Here is a 15,324-nt window from a genome sequence, read left to right on the forward strand (position 1 = left end):
ACTAGAAACAATCTCAAAGCCCATTGATGGGTTAATAGAAGATAAAACTGACTACTCCTCAGTAATAGAAAGAATGAAACTATCAATATATGCAATGACTTAGGTGGATCTCAAGGTTATCATGCTATGGGGAAAAAAACACATAAATCTCAAAAAGTTACATACTGTATGTTTCCACTGATATAACTTTCTTGAAATGACAAAATTATATTCATGGAGAACTTATTAGCGATTGTCAGGAGTTAGGGTTAGTGAAAGGGTGTGACTATGAAGTGGATAGCATGAAGCAATTTTTTTGTGATAGAACATTGAAGTATCTTTTTTTAATGTTTATTTTTGAGAGAGAGAGAGAGAGATAGAGTGAGTGGGGGAGGGGCAGAGAGAGAGGGAGACACAGAATCTGAAGCAGGCTCTAGGCTCTGAGCTGTCAGCACCGAGCACGTTGTGGGGCTCAAACCCACCAACTGCAAGATCATGACCTAAGTGGAAGTTGGATGCTCAACCGAGCCACCCAGGTGCCCTGTGATGGAACCTTTAAATATACAGTTACACCCATCTATACATGTATAAAATGTCAGAACTAGATTTGTCTAAAATGACTTCATGTAAAAACTGATGAGATCTGAGTAAGATCTATAAATTCATATTATTGCACCAGTATCAATTTCCTGGTTTTGATAACTTCTTGTGGCTATAGAAGATGTATCTTTAAGGTAAAGGTAAGTGAAGAGTACACAAGAACTCTAGAACTTGTCAGTGTACAATAAATTTAAAATAAAAAGTGAAAAAAAGTGAGTCGGGGGTATTCTCTAGAAAACTGAAGTACTTTTATAAGTATTATATTTTATAAGTATCTTATAAGGACTTATAGATTTGTTAAGATGTGTTTGTGTGAATTTTTGGTAAATAAATATCTGGGACCAAAATTAAAATGTGTAGTCTATATAGTTTAGTGGTGGTTGCAAACAAGCTCAAAAACTCATGCAACTTTTACTGTGATTTCTTAATAGATAACCAAGCTCAAAAACTCATGCAACTTTTACTGTGATTTCTTAATAACCAATCAGGCAAATTCTAACTAGAGCATTTGAGCAATATAATATAGTTCACGATCTTCACACAAACAGAATGAAGAACAGATATATGTGAGAAGGGAAGGGCACCTCAAAAATTTTTCCTAGTGTCTAGTAGAGTTCTAGTTACAAGTTTTTTGGAGACCATTTCCAGGCAAAATGTTCATGGGATTGCTATGCTTTCTACCAGTATCGTTTCTCATCTATGGCAATTCACCAGAGATTTAAAAAACAAAACAGAACAAAACAAAAAAAACCCCTGTATTTTCTCAAGGAAAAAAATGGTATTGAGTTAAATTCTTGGGTATGGTAGGGAAAGAATATTTTCAGAAACAAAGTGTCAGGGTTAGGTCATTAGAGATCTTAATTGAGTCTATGAATAAGGTAATCTTTCCTAAACTTGACCACTTTAAAAGAGGAAAAGTGAATGGTATTCATAATCACTCTGGAACAAACAATAAAACTTGGTTTGTCCTGATGAACTGACACTTAGGGTTACCCTATCTGTATTAGTCATCTTTTGCTGCATAACAAATTACCCCAAAGTTTAGTAATTAAAACAACATTCCTTATCATAGTTTCTGTGGGTCTGGAATCCAGAAGTAGCTTAGCTGGCACCTCTGGCTTCTAACAGGTCATGTTGTCTTGGTCATATTGTGTTAACTCAAAAATCTTAGGGTCTGAAGATTTACTTTTCACTTATGGTTACATGTTAATCATGGCTTGGCTGGGGGTGGGGTGGGCCTCTGTATTATTCTCATTCTGGGACCCAGGTTATGAGAAAAGCTGTCTTGGTGCTACTGATCCCCATGAAAGGGCAAAGAAAACTCTGGAGGGGCAATGAAATGCTCTGCCTAGAAGTGACACACAGCATTTGTTACAGTTCAATGATTAACTGGTCACATGACTATAGCTAGCCACAAGGAGGCTAAGATGTACAATCCTAACATGCCCTTGAGAGTCAGAAATACCAGGAGTACAGTACCAATGACTACCCTCATTCTGGTCAGTAAATATTCAACCCACTCTTGTGTCCTACAGAAATTACACGTCCCCTAGAATGATTATAATGAAAGGGCAAAAATGAAGTGTTAGTGAGAATGTGGGGCAACTAGATTCCCATACATGACTGGCAGGAATGTAAAATGGTATAAACCACTTTCGAATATCTCTTAATTTATCTTGAGTAAATACTAATGAAATTGGTGGGTTGCATAGTAAGAACATATTTAATTTATAGGAAACTTTCAACTATTTTCCAAATACTTACACATGAAGCAGCTTTATACAGCAATATCCTGGAAACTCATATATCCATTAGCAGATGCATTAACAAATTTTGGAATATCCATATATAATGGAATACCCAGTAATATGTTCAGATTTTGTCTATTCTGTTTTGTCTATATTGTTTTCATTTATTTACAAGAATTTTAATCTCAAACTACTCTTCACACAGCAGCTTGTTGTTATTCTATCAATGCAATGCAATTTTATACTTGAGGATATAGTGTGGCATTCTTTCATTCATTCTTTCAATAGTAGTCATTTGGTCTGCCTGTCTGGTCCCTCTAGCTAGTTCTTGATATCTTGTGTCTAGTGTTGGGTTTTTTTTGTGTGTGTGTGTAGCGTCTGATTAATCCAGGTTACTAAATAATTAGTTCCTTCAAGGATTTAAAGGTCTGATATGGGGATCAGCCAGCATACAACAGTTAAGCACAAAACACTCTTCCCAGCATAAGCTGGTGATGAGTAGACCATCAAGCTCAGTTCCCTCAAATCAGGTAGTCATGAGCTCTATCTTTTCAGGGTGCTCTGAAGAATAGGGAAAGGTTTGATCCCTAATAAGCAAAAATAGAAATGCCACACAGTGGACAAATCAGAACAGATCTCTATCCAATTTGTATGTAGACTCTACACTAAAATCCAAAGCTTTTAAGTTACAGGCAGGGCCCTTTTCTGTTAGCCAAACTGTCCTAACAAGTTTGTGAGAGAGCTTACGGTGTTTTAGATTGCTACCTCCCCAAAGCTTACTTAATATTATTTTGTTTCATTTTGTTTTTCAATGTTTATTTAATTTGAGAGAAAGAGAGCATGTGACTGGGGGAGGGACAGAAAGAATCCCAAGCAGGATCTGTGCTGTTGGCACAGAACCTGAAGTGGGGCTCCAACTTGCAAACCGAGATCGTGACCTGAGCCAAAGTCAAGAGTCGGATGCTTAACTGAGCCACCCAGGTGCCCTCCTTTTTTTTTTTTTTTTTTTTTTTAATGTTTGTTTATTTTGAGAGAGGGCTTGTGAAGGGGAAGGGCAGAGAAAGAGAGGGAGAGAGAGAGAGAGAGAATCCCATGATGGCTCTGAGTTGTCTGCATAGAGCCCAACATGGCGCTCAATCTCACAAACTGAGATCATGACCTGAGCTGCAATTAAGAGTCTGATCAGCACTTAACTAAGCCACCCAGATGCCCTTACCTAACATTCTTAAACATACCTGGATGCACATATTTGTTGAGTGAGCCATATTATTTAGAAATGAGTCTATAACTAGAGGCCCTTCTTAATCTAAGAAAATTTAAGAAAAAAAACTGTACTCATATGAAAGTGGCTGAGTACTTAATAGTAATCACTGTAACCTACTACATGTACCAGAATCCAGTGAAAAGCTCCTCTTTCAAATTTAAGCCTGAGACAACCAGATACTATGTAGTATCTGAAGGGATAACCATATCACCTATGAAGAAATCTTGCCAAAAAAACCCCTCACACCTAAATCTGGTCATGCTTGAATTCTAGCTACCAATTTACATAAAAGAGAAACAGGTTAAACCATACCACATGGTTATTGTCAGCAAAATCTTACTCTGTCAGACTCTAGAATAATTTAAACATACAAATCACAAAAAGTAAAGGAAAATTGATAGAGGGGATATATACAGACTAAAAGATACTTAAGTGATAGCAATTAACAATAATGTAAGGTCCTCATTTGGATCCTGATGCGAACAAACTAACCTAAAATATCTATATATGACATTTGAGACAATGGAATTTTGAATATTTACTAGATATTTGATAATAACGTTTTTTTTCTTTACATGTATGACAATGGTATTGTGGTTATTTCCTGTATTTTTTAGAGTAAACTGAAATATTTATGTAAAAACAAATGAAGTCTTTTAAAAAAGTTTAAAAGCAAAATAAAATTGCTTAGTTTGGGGCCGTCCTGGACTCCTGAACATGTTAAGCTGGAATCAGCTTTCTTTCCTAGTCTATAATGTTATAGCAAAGTTAAGACAAAACATAGTGTAGGGATGCCTGGGTGGCTCAGTCAGTTGAGTGTCTGACTTAGGCTCAGGTCATGATCTCGCAGTTCATGAGTTCAAGCCCCGCGTCGGGCTCTGTGCTGACAGCTCAGAGCCTGGGGCCTGCTTCAGACTCTGTGTCTCTCTCTCTCTCTGCCCCTTCCCCACTCATGCTCTGTCTCTCAGAAGTGAATAAACGTTAAAAATGAAAATTAAAATTAAAAAAAGACAATATATAGCCTAACTATTGAAATCATTTATTTTGCTAATAAAAGCAGAACAATCCAGTTCACGTAGCTGAAACTGGGAGATGTTCCCCACCCTTCATGCAGAGAGATGGCCAGTGCCAAAGGGAATACACTAGATGATGCAATTTAATGATTCATTTCAATCTAAAAAGGTTCTATTTAAATTAGATCCTTCAAAATAAAAATGATTCCAATGTCTGTTAAAAACAAGCCCAAAGTGACAACCATTCCAGTCACTATGCTGTAAGTGTTCCCCAGAACTTGATTTTGATGTGAGATCCTTTATAGCCCAACAGTAAAGACTGCCAGCACCTGGGCTTACATTGCCTGGTTTTAGCACAGCTGTGCCACTTCCCTGAGGTATGAACTTTGGCAAGTTCTTTTTTTTTTTTTTTTTAAATGTTTATTTTTGAGAGAGAGAGAGAAAGAGAGAGAGAGAGAGATAGAGAGTGAACAGGGGAATGGCAGAGAGAAAGGGAGACACAGGATCAGAAGTAGGCTTTGGGCTCCGAGCTGTCAGCACAGAGCCCAACGTGGGGCTTGAACCCACCAACTGTGAGATCATGACCTGAGCTGAAGTCAGACGTTTAACTGACTGAGCCACCCAGAAGCCCCTGAACTTTGGCAAGTTTCTTAACCTTTCTGTACCTCTGAGGTTCATCCATAAGATGGGGATAACAGGACTGCCTCTAAGGGTTGTCAGAAGGATTAAATAAACACACATATACTCAATAAATATTGGCATTATATATGGCTCTGAATTCAGGAATAGAAAAACTGATTCAATCATATTAAAACTTTACTCTGATGAAAACAATATACTTTCAGAGACCAGAACAATGTTTTAGCATATTCTCATGTCTGTGAAATAAGAAGTAGCACTGATGCTAAAATTGAACATAAGACAAGTTATTATAGAAAATTTTTCTAATTTAGTAAAATTAAAAAAGAAAAATCAAACATAAGGTGAAACCTGTCCTTAGTTCATACTAGTTCTTATTACCAAAAATCAAGAATAGAGAATTGTACAAAATGTCTATTTTAAAATGCACAATGAAATACTCTGGAAGTGATTACTTCTGGAAGTGATTACTTCTTAAAAATACATACTTACAAGCCAGACAAATGTAGAAAAGTGAAGTAAGATGAGCTATTTTTCTGGTCATAAAATATTTATTAATGTATACTTTAGGGAATATAGTGAATATAAAATTTAGGATCACAATATGAAGCAATTTCAGTCCTCTCAAAAGTCAAGCCCAGCCCTCAATGCTCTGCAGATGTAAAACCACTGGTGAGACTCACTAAAAGCAGTTTGACTAGTACAGAAGAGGCTTTTCATGAACATTTACAACTAGAGCATCTGAATACCTCTTTTAAGTGCAAAACCACACCACATTACACTAATGCAGCAACAATGCATTCATATTGTTCTCATTAGTCATTAGTAGTCAACTTGCATAAAACACCAGAAAAAAAGCACAATGGAGCTCACAAAATGGGCTAAAAAATGAACTTGTCCTTGCAAAACACATTGTAATGGAAGAAGACATTAAAAATGTATTATGCACAATACAGAAGCTGCGTTCCAAAGATCTCGAGTGTCATTTCCTTTTCTGTAAAATCAAATTACATGAACCAGGCACAACTAATATTTGGGAGGCAGTGCGTAGCTAAAACTTCATTTAATTACTCAATGATTTAAAAAATCCCCATACGTCTTTTCTGTCCTGAGGTAGTTGCAAAATAAATCATAACTTGGATATCAACTAGAGCTGAGGCTTTGACTTTTTACTGATTTAAAACTAGTTGTTACTGACAGGAACTACCTTTTGATATTTAAAAGACAGTTGAGAAATGGGCCTCTCACTACACACACAAGATAATGGCTATGTAGGAAAGAGGATTAGCTGCTTCAGAACGTGAGAGATATGGTCCACCATAGCGCTTCCACCCTCCCCGCCCCCTCCCCCCAACCATTTTAGATTCTTTATTGTCCAAAAAGCCACCAAGAGCAACACAGTAGTAGACAAATCATCGTCCTTTGCTGTAGCCAGGGAAGAAAAGGTCAAGTAGAGTCTGCAGAATCTCATTGGGAATCATGAGATAATTCTGACCAAGATCATGCCGGCAAGCAGGGCAGGAGAAAACTTGAGCCTTAAAGGAGCGCTGTAAGCAATCCTAAGGCAAAATCAAAACAGAAACAAAAACATACCCAATTTCATCAGAGTATAGCATGTAGAAAAGTCAAAGGCTTATGCTTTTAAATAGGAACTAGAAACTGAAGATGAACTGTAAAGGCCTGAATCTGCACTCTGAAAACTAGTCTATAGACATGGCTTTAAGTTCCACTTCCAGCATATATTGTGAGACTTCAGGTAAATGACCTTAATTTTGAGTGCTTTAATTTCCTCATCCAATAAAATGAGAGTGTTAGAATTTATGTATGATTTTCACTAGCCTCACCTACGTTGGATTTTAATCCTGTTCCTTCATAACAGAACACCTAAAAGAAATTTAGGATTTCCCTGCTTAGAACTAAGTTATATATCTTATCAAATCACTTAACACAGAATGTGTCTTCCAGAAATATATGGGTCAGGCACAAACACATATGTGGAAGATTTGTTTCCATGTTACAAAAGAAATTAAAATTCAGAAGCTAGGTCAGGACACACAACCACTGAGCAGTAGAGCAGGATTCCAACCTTGGTTTGACTAAAACTCAATCTTCCCCTTTACACCACACTAATAATGCAATATTCAACTCCTCTGGAAATGCTACCAGACAGAATCTGTTTTAGGTTTCATTAAGTGGATGGAATTATTTCAGTCCGCACTATAATATATAAAACATACATAAGCTATAACAAAAATAGCAATGATACCTTACTTTCTTCTCCATTTCAAATTCTCAACAATTCCAAACATGATACAATACCTTTGACTATAGAATACATATTTGACTATTACTGTCTATAGTAATAAAATTAAAATAAATTAAAACATGCATTACTGCCAAAATGTAATGAAATGTTTCTTAACTGGCAAGGTTCCACAACTATTCTGCTGCATGGAAAAATGTTTCACGTGCTAAAACTGTTTGGAGGTTAGTTGCCCTCTGTCCTAACAAGGGAAAATGAGAAAGAAACCTACTTACTTTACAGACATTATGGAGGCAATCTGTTGTCACAGGCTGGTAAACTAGCTCCTGGCAGCAGACACACATAAAAGATTGTTCCAATTTTTTCAGAAAATTCTAGAATGGCACCCAGGGGGAAGAAAATAAAAAAGGTTAGCTTTGTAAAAAACTACTAAGATTATAAGTAATTAGGGAAAAAATGTCTTTGTCACATTTAACACATTTTGTATTAAAAAAAAGTAACGGTAACCATAAGCAAATATGAAAATATAAAACCGAAGAAACTTCATTCCATAATATATACACATTAGTTTTAAATCTTATAATTGGTTTGGAAAAGCTGCAAAGTGAAAATATATGGCATTAAAAAGTGAATGTCTCCCCTTAAACCTCACATTCCAGAGATTACTATTTTTGCCTTTAACACAGTCATGGACATGTGTTAAACTAGAATTTAAATAAAAACTTAAAAGGGGGAAAAATATCAATCATGGATAGCTTGTTTCAAGGTCATTACATATAGATGTCTCTTTTCAAAAAAGCTGGGTGGGTGGTATTCCAGTAATATGAACACATTATTTATTTAATCTTTTGCTGTTAAGAAACTTCAATATTTATTTTTTAGCTAAATAAATAAATAAATAAATAAATAAATAAATAAATAAATAAATAAAAGCATTAGGCAATAATACTCTGTAGTATCTAATACTCCAAAGAATCAACATATTTATTCTCCTAGGATTATCTTCTGTGATATTTTGCCTCAATCCAAAAATCCCATATTTTCCTGATGCCAATGTTTACTCAAATTGGGACTAAATTATAAACGGTAGAGCCATCTAAAGCAAATATGACCAAATGGGTACTCATACTCATCAAAAGCGATTACTGGTTCCATTTTACCCAACTATTTCTTTTAAACTAGAAAGGTAAGTAGAGTTTTGAATAGTCACAAGGCTAATCTTCTGTTCAGTTATTTCTGGTAATATGGGAAAATATTTTATGTTTTTTTCTGTCAATAAAAAAGTAGAATTTACAAGAGTTTCAAGTTAAAATTAAACCAAAGATCCCATTTCAAAGTTATATCTTGAAACTAACTTATTTATGGACATTATAAAAGTCAAGTGAATTAGTAACAAAATATTATACAATATACTGGAAGAATAAAATGGGAGGAGATATGGAAAAAACTCAAACTTTAATACTAAGTACACCCCCCCAACACACAACAAACTACTTTGTTAATGACTGCTAATTTCCCTGGCATCTCCATGATACTTGTAATATGTACTAAGATATTTCAAATTTCTACAATGGGCGAGGTACTCATCTGCATCGTGGTGACAAAAATGCAAAGTCTCTCCTTTCATGGAACTTTATAAAATCAATTTCAGATAGTAATAACTGAGCAAACAAAGCAAACTAAAGCAACAGAGTAAAAGAGTGGCTGTTTTAGAAAGCGTAGCCAGGGAAGACCTTTGTGAAGACCTGTACTTTGCAGAGACTTACAGAGAAGAAGGAGTGAATGACATGAAGGTGTAAAGAATTTTCTAGTCAGAGAGATAGTATGGGTCTAAGGGCCTAGGAGAAGGAACAGGCTGAGCGTGTTTAAATAGCACAGAGCGTGTTTAAATATGGCTGAAGCGTTTGGGCCTGAGAGGGCCCATGCCAGATCATGTAGGGCCTTGGGAAGGTATTGGGATAAAAATATACTCACATATACATAACATATGCACTTATTTTAAAGCCACCATTGGCCAACACTTGGTTTTTCTGGCTTAATAAATGTGTTCCTGGCTTATCTGAAGAGAATGGGCATAAAAGCTGTTCACAACAATAGTACATACACATCCAGAGTAATCAATAGCAGCAAGCTCATAATCATCTCACCCAGGCATGCAAGATCCTGCCAACAGAGGATAACCTACTGGATACAATTTTGTCTTTTTTTTTATTTATTTTGAGAGAGAGAGAGAGAGAGAGAGAGAGAGAAAGAGAGAGAGACAGTGACAGTGAGAGTGGGGGAGGGGCAGAGAGAAGAGACAGAATACCAAGCAGGCTCCATACTGTCAGTGTGAAGCCTTATGAGGGGCTGGAACCCACAAAAACGCAAGATCTTGACCTGAGTGAAACCAAAAGTCATATGCTTAACCAACTGAGCCACCCAGGTGCTCCCATCTTTTTTAAAATTGTGGCTTGAGAACTGTCAATTATTGACTTTATTTCATATTAAAGTTACATTGAAAGAACTGACAAGTATACTTGGTTTGCATACAATTGCCAAGTCTCACAGGACTCAATCACTTCAATAATTTTTTTTTAATTGATAAACAGTATACACATATTAGCAGTCTTACACTGAAGCCCAATACACACATCCAAACCAGTCAATAGATGTTCAAGAGAACTTCCATGTACACTCAGGTAGCTTTTTCCTCCACCTGTATCTGCTACTTTGTCTCCTGCCCACCCACAGCTGGAACTCACCCACGTTATCCACCTAACCACCAGCTGTACCCCTCCAACTAGAGAATATTTAGACTATGATCAATAACTGTTTGCTGCCTCTTACTTTCTCTAAGTGAAAATGACCTACCAGGGTCAGACTCTCACTATGTCTGGGTCTCTTGGCTAAAAAGCAAGTAACACTTCACACAGAGCTCAATCACTTTCCTTCTGTCCTCCAAACACATAAGCTTCATTTTACCAAGAATAACCCATTATCATATACATAAGAAAAGGAAATGATGACTCCTAAAGGGTATTTGATAAATTTCACCCATTTCTAAAACTTTAAAAATTAGGGGCATCTGGCTGCCTCAGTCTGTAGAGCATGAGCATCTTGATCTTGGTGTCATGAGTTTGAGCCCCATTTTTGGGTGTTACTCAAAAATAAGTTAAAAAATAAGTAAGGCGTCTGGCTGGCTCAATCGGTAGAGCCAGGGTAGATCTCAGGGTTCTGAGTTCAATCCTCGTGCTGGGTACAGAGATTACTGAAAAATGAAATCTTAAAAAAAATATGTATACACACACACACATAGAAATAAATAAATAAATGTTTAAAAATTATATCAGGGAACATTCTTCCTTAATATTGATGACTATTTCTCAAACAAAAAGCAACACAAAAATTCAGAGTTCTAAATTTAGATAGAAAGATAGATCTTAACTAACCCGATTTCAGACATATGAGAAATTCTGGCTAATACACTGACAGAAATAAAAGGAGCATTGGAAAGAAGAAAATTAGTAGAAGATGACAGGATAAAACTTCAAGAGAAGATACTAAGGTTCACTCACAATAGCTGCACAGAGGAAAAAATGCAGAGAAGTAATTATGTTACACCTGACAAGGGGTTAATATCTAATAAACAGAATATTCTAATTTTAAGCAAATAAATTAAGACATAAATAAGAGCAAGTGAACAAAGAAGGAATAGCCAATTCACATTTGAAAACTCCAGCTTTTAGGATTTGATAAGGAAGCCTCATTTGCAAAACACAGCTTAACACAAAATCCACACACATCAGTTGTAATTTCTTTTCACTTTAAAATTTCATGATTACCAAAAATGGGAAAAAAAATCCAAAACATATAAAGTATTTAAATAAATCAACACTGGTTTATTTTACAAACAGGTTAAACATGTGCTGAATTGCTTAAGACTTATGCCATCATCAGATAACTTTGAACTATAGCAAAAAATTTCCTGATGAGTTTTAAATTAAGTGTGTTTACACAACTGAAAATTCTTCCCATGAATAGTGCCTTCAACATAAATGATTAAGTTCAGGCACGAAGAGGTCAAAACCAACAACTAAGAGGCCTAAAATCCACCTAAGAGCATTTAAGTATTACCTTAGATTATTTCTGAAAGTGACACTGGATGAGATGATTACATAAAAACGTCAAGTTTTGACTGACTTGCAAAGGAAAATTATTTTTCATCATGTCAATAATAAATCATTATTATTTAAAAAATCTTTACATACTGGACCTTCCACAAGAGATGCAAGCACTTCATCCCATAGCTTCTGGTTTTGATGATCTTCTCTGATTAGATGTTGTTGTTGAGGGGTTAGTTGGAAAGCCTCAACTGCTTCTGCTGAATCTGATGTTTTTAACACTTTGGAGGCACTTGGACAATCATCTAGATTTATTTAAAAATACATAAGCAGGTTTACTAGTGGTTCTAAGCACAACTATGAGACCTAAGAGTTAACTGGTACCAGTTAATGTTTAGCATGAAGATAACCTACACACAGCAGCATCTAACTTCGATGGAGTTTAGAATACTATGTTTGCTGCTATTTTGGCTCTGACACTATTAAAATACACAGAAAGCCCCCCACCACCCCTCCACCCCCAAAAAATCCTTCACTTTGCTTTTAATTTCTTAGGAGTTTCTCAAACTTTTCTCTTAATATTTTTATTAGAAACTATGATTTTAGGACTTATGTTTGCAATCATTACCTACCATCTGTAGTTGGCCTTTTTGAAGCTCCACTAGCCTGCTTCTTTGACTGTCCTTTAGTCTTCTTCCCCTCCTTATCTGAAGGGTAACCTACTGGATACTGTTGGGGGAAAAAGTACAATACAGATTTAAGTTTCACAGAGAAAAGGGGTTCTAGATGCTGCTGAGAAATTAAAAAAGGGGAGGTGGGGTAAGAGTCTGTATTTTCCCTAAACTGAAAGACTTTATATAAAGGAAACAAACATTTAAAGGACAGAAGACTATTAAAATCCCCAATTCAGTGTAAAACCATGTAGTTTTGACTGTTAAACATTCCATTTTATAAAATAATAATCTTAGTTTCAGATCTAAAAGAGGAAAGACAAGTTTTCAGGAGGTTTGACTAGGTGGCTTGAAAAGTGTGAGGAAGAAATTAAAGAATCTAGATATGAAGGTAAATGAGATCAACCCCACAGCACAATATGGTACTCACAGAGATGGTAGTACACTCAATTGTGGAGCCCATCTTTAAAAAACAAAACAAAACAAACCCACCCGCAACATTAAGGGTCAAATTTCTTATCTCCCAAAATAAGGTGGGGCACAGGGGCTTTTAGAGGACCTAAAGACACTAAATTACTGAATTCTTTATCAGCTAAAGGTTAGACTTTAAGGAATAAAATTCTAACTATTTGTGTTTTACTGGCTACCCTTACGGGGAGAACATACTTTGTTGATAACACTGATATTTAAAGCTCAACATGTTTCAGGCCCCATCAATGATGTTTTTAACTTAATCATAGTAGATGAGCTTACATGCTTCTGCTTAGTTTCAAATCTAACCTATCTAGAGCATTGCTCTGCTGAACAATGAATCTGAAAAATTCTTTTGAAAATGGATTTAACAAGTTATTTTTTTATATTAAGTTATAAAAAGAATATTGGCAGTTATTTTATCAGCTGATGGGTCTCATTTAAACAATCAATTCTACAAGTTTAAAAAGAAAACAAAAACAGACACAGACTTGCACTAGAAAACACACACTCACCTGCCTGGGTGGTCAGACACTTGCCCATAGTTCAGCCCCTACACATGCAGTGTGGGCAGAGCCAGGGGAAATGAAAAGCTGGTAGTCTTTACAGGAAGCACAACAATGGGGAATGATGGAAGATGAACTCAAACCATGCTCTGAAGTCAGTGTCAGGGACAAAGTCTAGGGTGCATAGGCAGTGGACGGGGGAATGTAGCCATACCATCCATTATGCATACAAAACCAACAAAGTCTTATATGGGTTAACAGCTGAACATGGGCAAAGGGGAAAAAAAAGGCAAAGCACTAAAGGTGGTGACAGGACAGGGAAGCAGCTTTGAGGGGGAAGAGAAAAAAGGGGTGAGGAAAAGTGAGAAGGGTAGGAGAAGCAGACCACTCTTATAAGCCACCTCCCCCTTCCCCTACCAGAGACACACCCCCTGTGCCCTCTATGATAAACTTCCCTTCTTAAGGTCTTCTCTATATTAATTTTATGTATCCCTCTCCTTCATTGTTCAAGTCATTTCCAAATTGAATTACAACTATTTTACTTTTCATTGAAGGCTTGGTTTTTCCCAAGCACAATTCTTGGTCTTAGAGCAGTTTGACACCTAGAATGCTACTACCTTTTTATTTGTTTTCCTTCTGTATACTTGAATGATTTCATTCCTCACCCCTTACAGTCCACTGATCAATTGCTGTGAGCTGTATCCAGTGTTAAGGCACAAAGATACTACAGAGGTGTGTGTTTTTATGAGCATACAGGTAGCCTAGACAAATGTAATCTAACCTGTAAACGTAGACATAGTCTCCTTGACCGTTCTATTCCTTCTGAGGTCCAAGGAGCAGGTTCAACATCATCTCTTCTTAAAAGGTAGCGCCAAACCAAGAATCCATGGCTTGATGAAATCTCTGGCCAGTATTTCACCACCTAAATCATAATTATTTCGGTACTAGTTTGAGATTTAATATTTAGACTTATTCATAATGCCACATTACTAGTTTAACTAAGTACACTTGACCTAACTGAATACAACTTCAAAAGATACTTGCTTTAAGAATAGTAAATAAAAAATCACTAGAATACTGTTTTTACCTTGATTTTTAATTAAGGTAGTTCCCACATAAGTACCCATTGCTATAAGTTTGAAATATTAACAAGATTATGCTGAATAATAGAATCTTGCATAATACAATATAAAAATGGTGGCAGTAAATGCCTCCATTTTTTAAAACAATACAACCTATCTGAACAATTATAATGTGCTTGGCTCTGAAAATCTATTATAATTAAAATAATTCTGAAAGATATAACAATCAGTATCTATGATGCCCATGTTATTTAAATAGTTTTATCACAGAGAATATATACTTATAAAAAACTTAACCTAAAACAGAACTCTGCCCTTATGGACTTCAAATAAGCATTAAGAGAAAAAATATCAAAGTTAGGAGCTCACTTTGTATATCTGTTACATTTCCAGAAAAAGTAGAGATACCAACTAAAGTGGTCTACTACTTCCTTTAGCCCACCCACTGTAGGGTAGTTCCCTGTGGCAACCCTGTCTTGAAAGCCCAGGAAAAATGACTAACAAGATGTCATGCCAGATAGAGCACCTTATAAATGCCATCATATCTGTTGCCTTCTTCAGGAGCATATTTGCTGATCTTCCTCCCTTTAAAACTGCGTATCACTCTGACTGGCTTACCAGCTCTCCAATTCCGAGACTCTGCTCCAATTTTATCATCCAATGGAGCATCACAGTTTAGGGCCAATGCCCTAAAAAATAAAACAAAGTCTTTATACCAAGTAATCTTTAAGTATATAATCGCATTATTAGCTCAATTAAAAGGTGAATTATGCCTTACCTGATAGTTAAGATTCTATGATTCTTTCCATATTATTCCAGATAATAGGATTATGCTTTCCCCCACCAGCAGAGAAGACAAATCAGTTTTCTGATGTCACCCCCAAGCCAGGGGATTGGTTCTCAGATAGCCTGTAGGGTTCTTCTGAAAGTAATAACATCTGTGCCACGTATAATAGAAAACAACTAGAAATACATGGAATTTTTT

General features: G+C 36.0%; 1 protein-coding gene across 1 annotated transcript in view; it reads right to left on the bottom strand.

Moving 5' to 3' along the window:
- Nucleotides 1-2,283: 2,283 nt before the first annotated feature.
- Nucleotides 2,284-15,324, bottom strand: part of UHRF2 (ubiquitin like with PHD and ring finger domains 2) — an 84,174-nt gene continuing 71,133 nt past the window's right edge. The window contains exons 11-16 of the mRNA XM_058695418.1: nucleotides 14,866-15,028; nucleotides 14,039-14,179; nucleotides 12,242-12,338; nucleotides 11,757-11,914; nucleotides 7,782-7,880; nucleotides 2,284-6,802 (exon numbers count right to left, since the gene is read on the bottom strand). Of these exons, the coding sequence (XP_058551401.1) occupies nucleotides 6,656-6,802; nucleotides 7,782-7,880; nucleotides 11,757-11,914; nucleotides 12,242-12,338; nucleotides 14,039-14,179; nucleotides 14,866-15,028 (805 nt within the window). The 3' untranslated portion in view covers nucleotides 2,284-6,655. The remainder of the gene's footprint in view (nucleotides 6,803-7,781; nucleotides 7,881-11,756; nucleotides 11,915-12,241; nucleotides 12,339-14,038; nucleotides 14,180-14,865; nucleotides 15,029-15,324) is intronic.

Source organism: Neofelis nebulosa, chromosome 12 (genome assembly GCF_028018385.1).
Source record: "Neofelis nebulosa isolate mNeoNeb1 chromosome 12, mNeoNeb1.pri, whole genome shotgun sequence".
NCBI classification, from domain to species: Eukaryota; Metazoa; Chordata; class Mammalia; order Carnivora; family Felidae; genus Neofelis; species Neofelis nebulosa.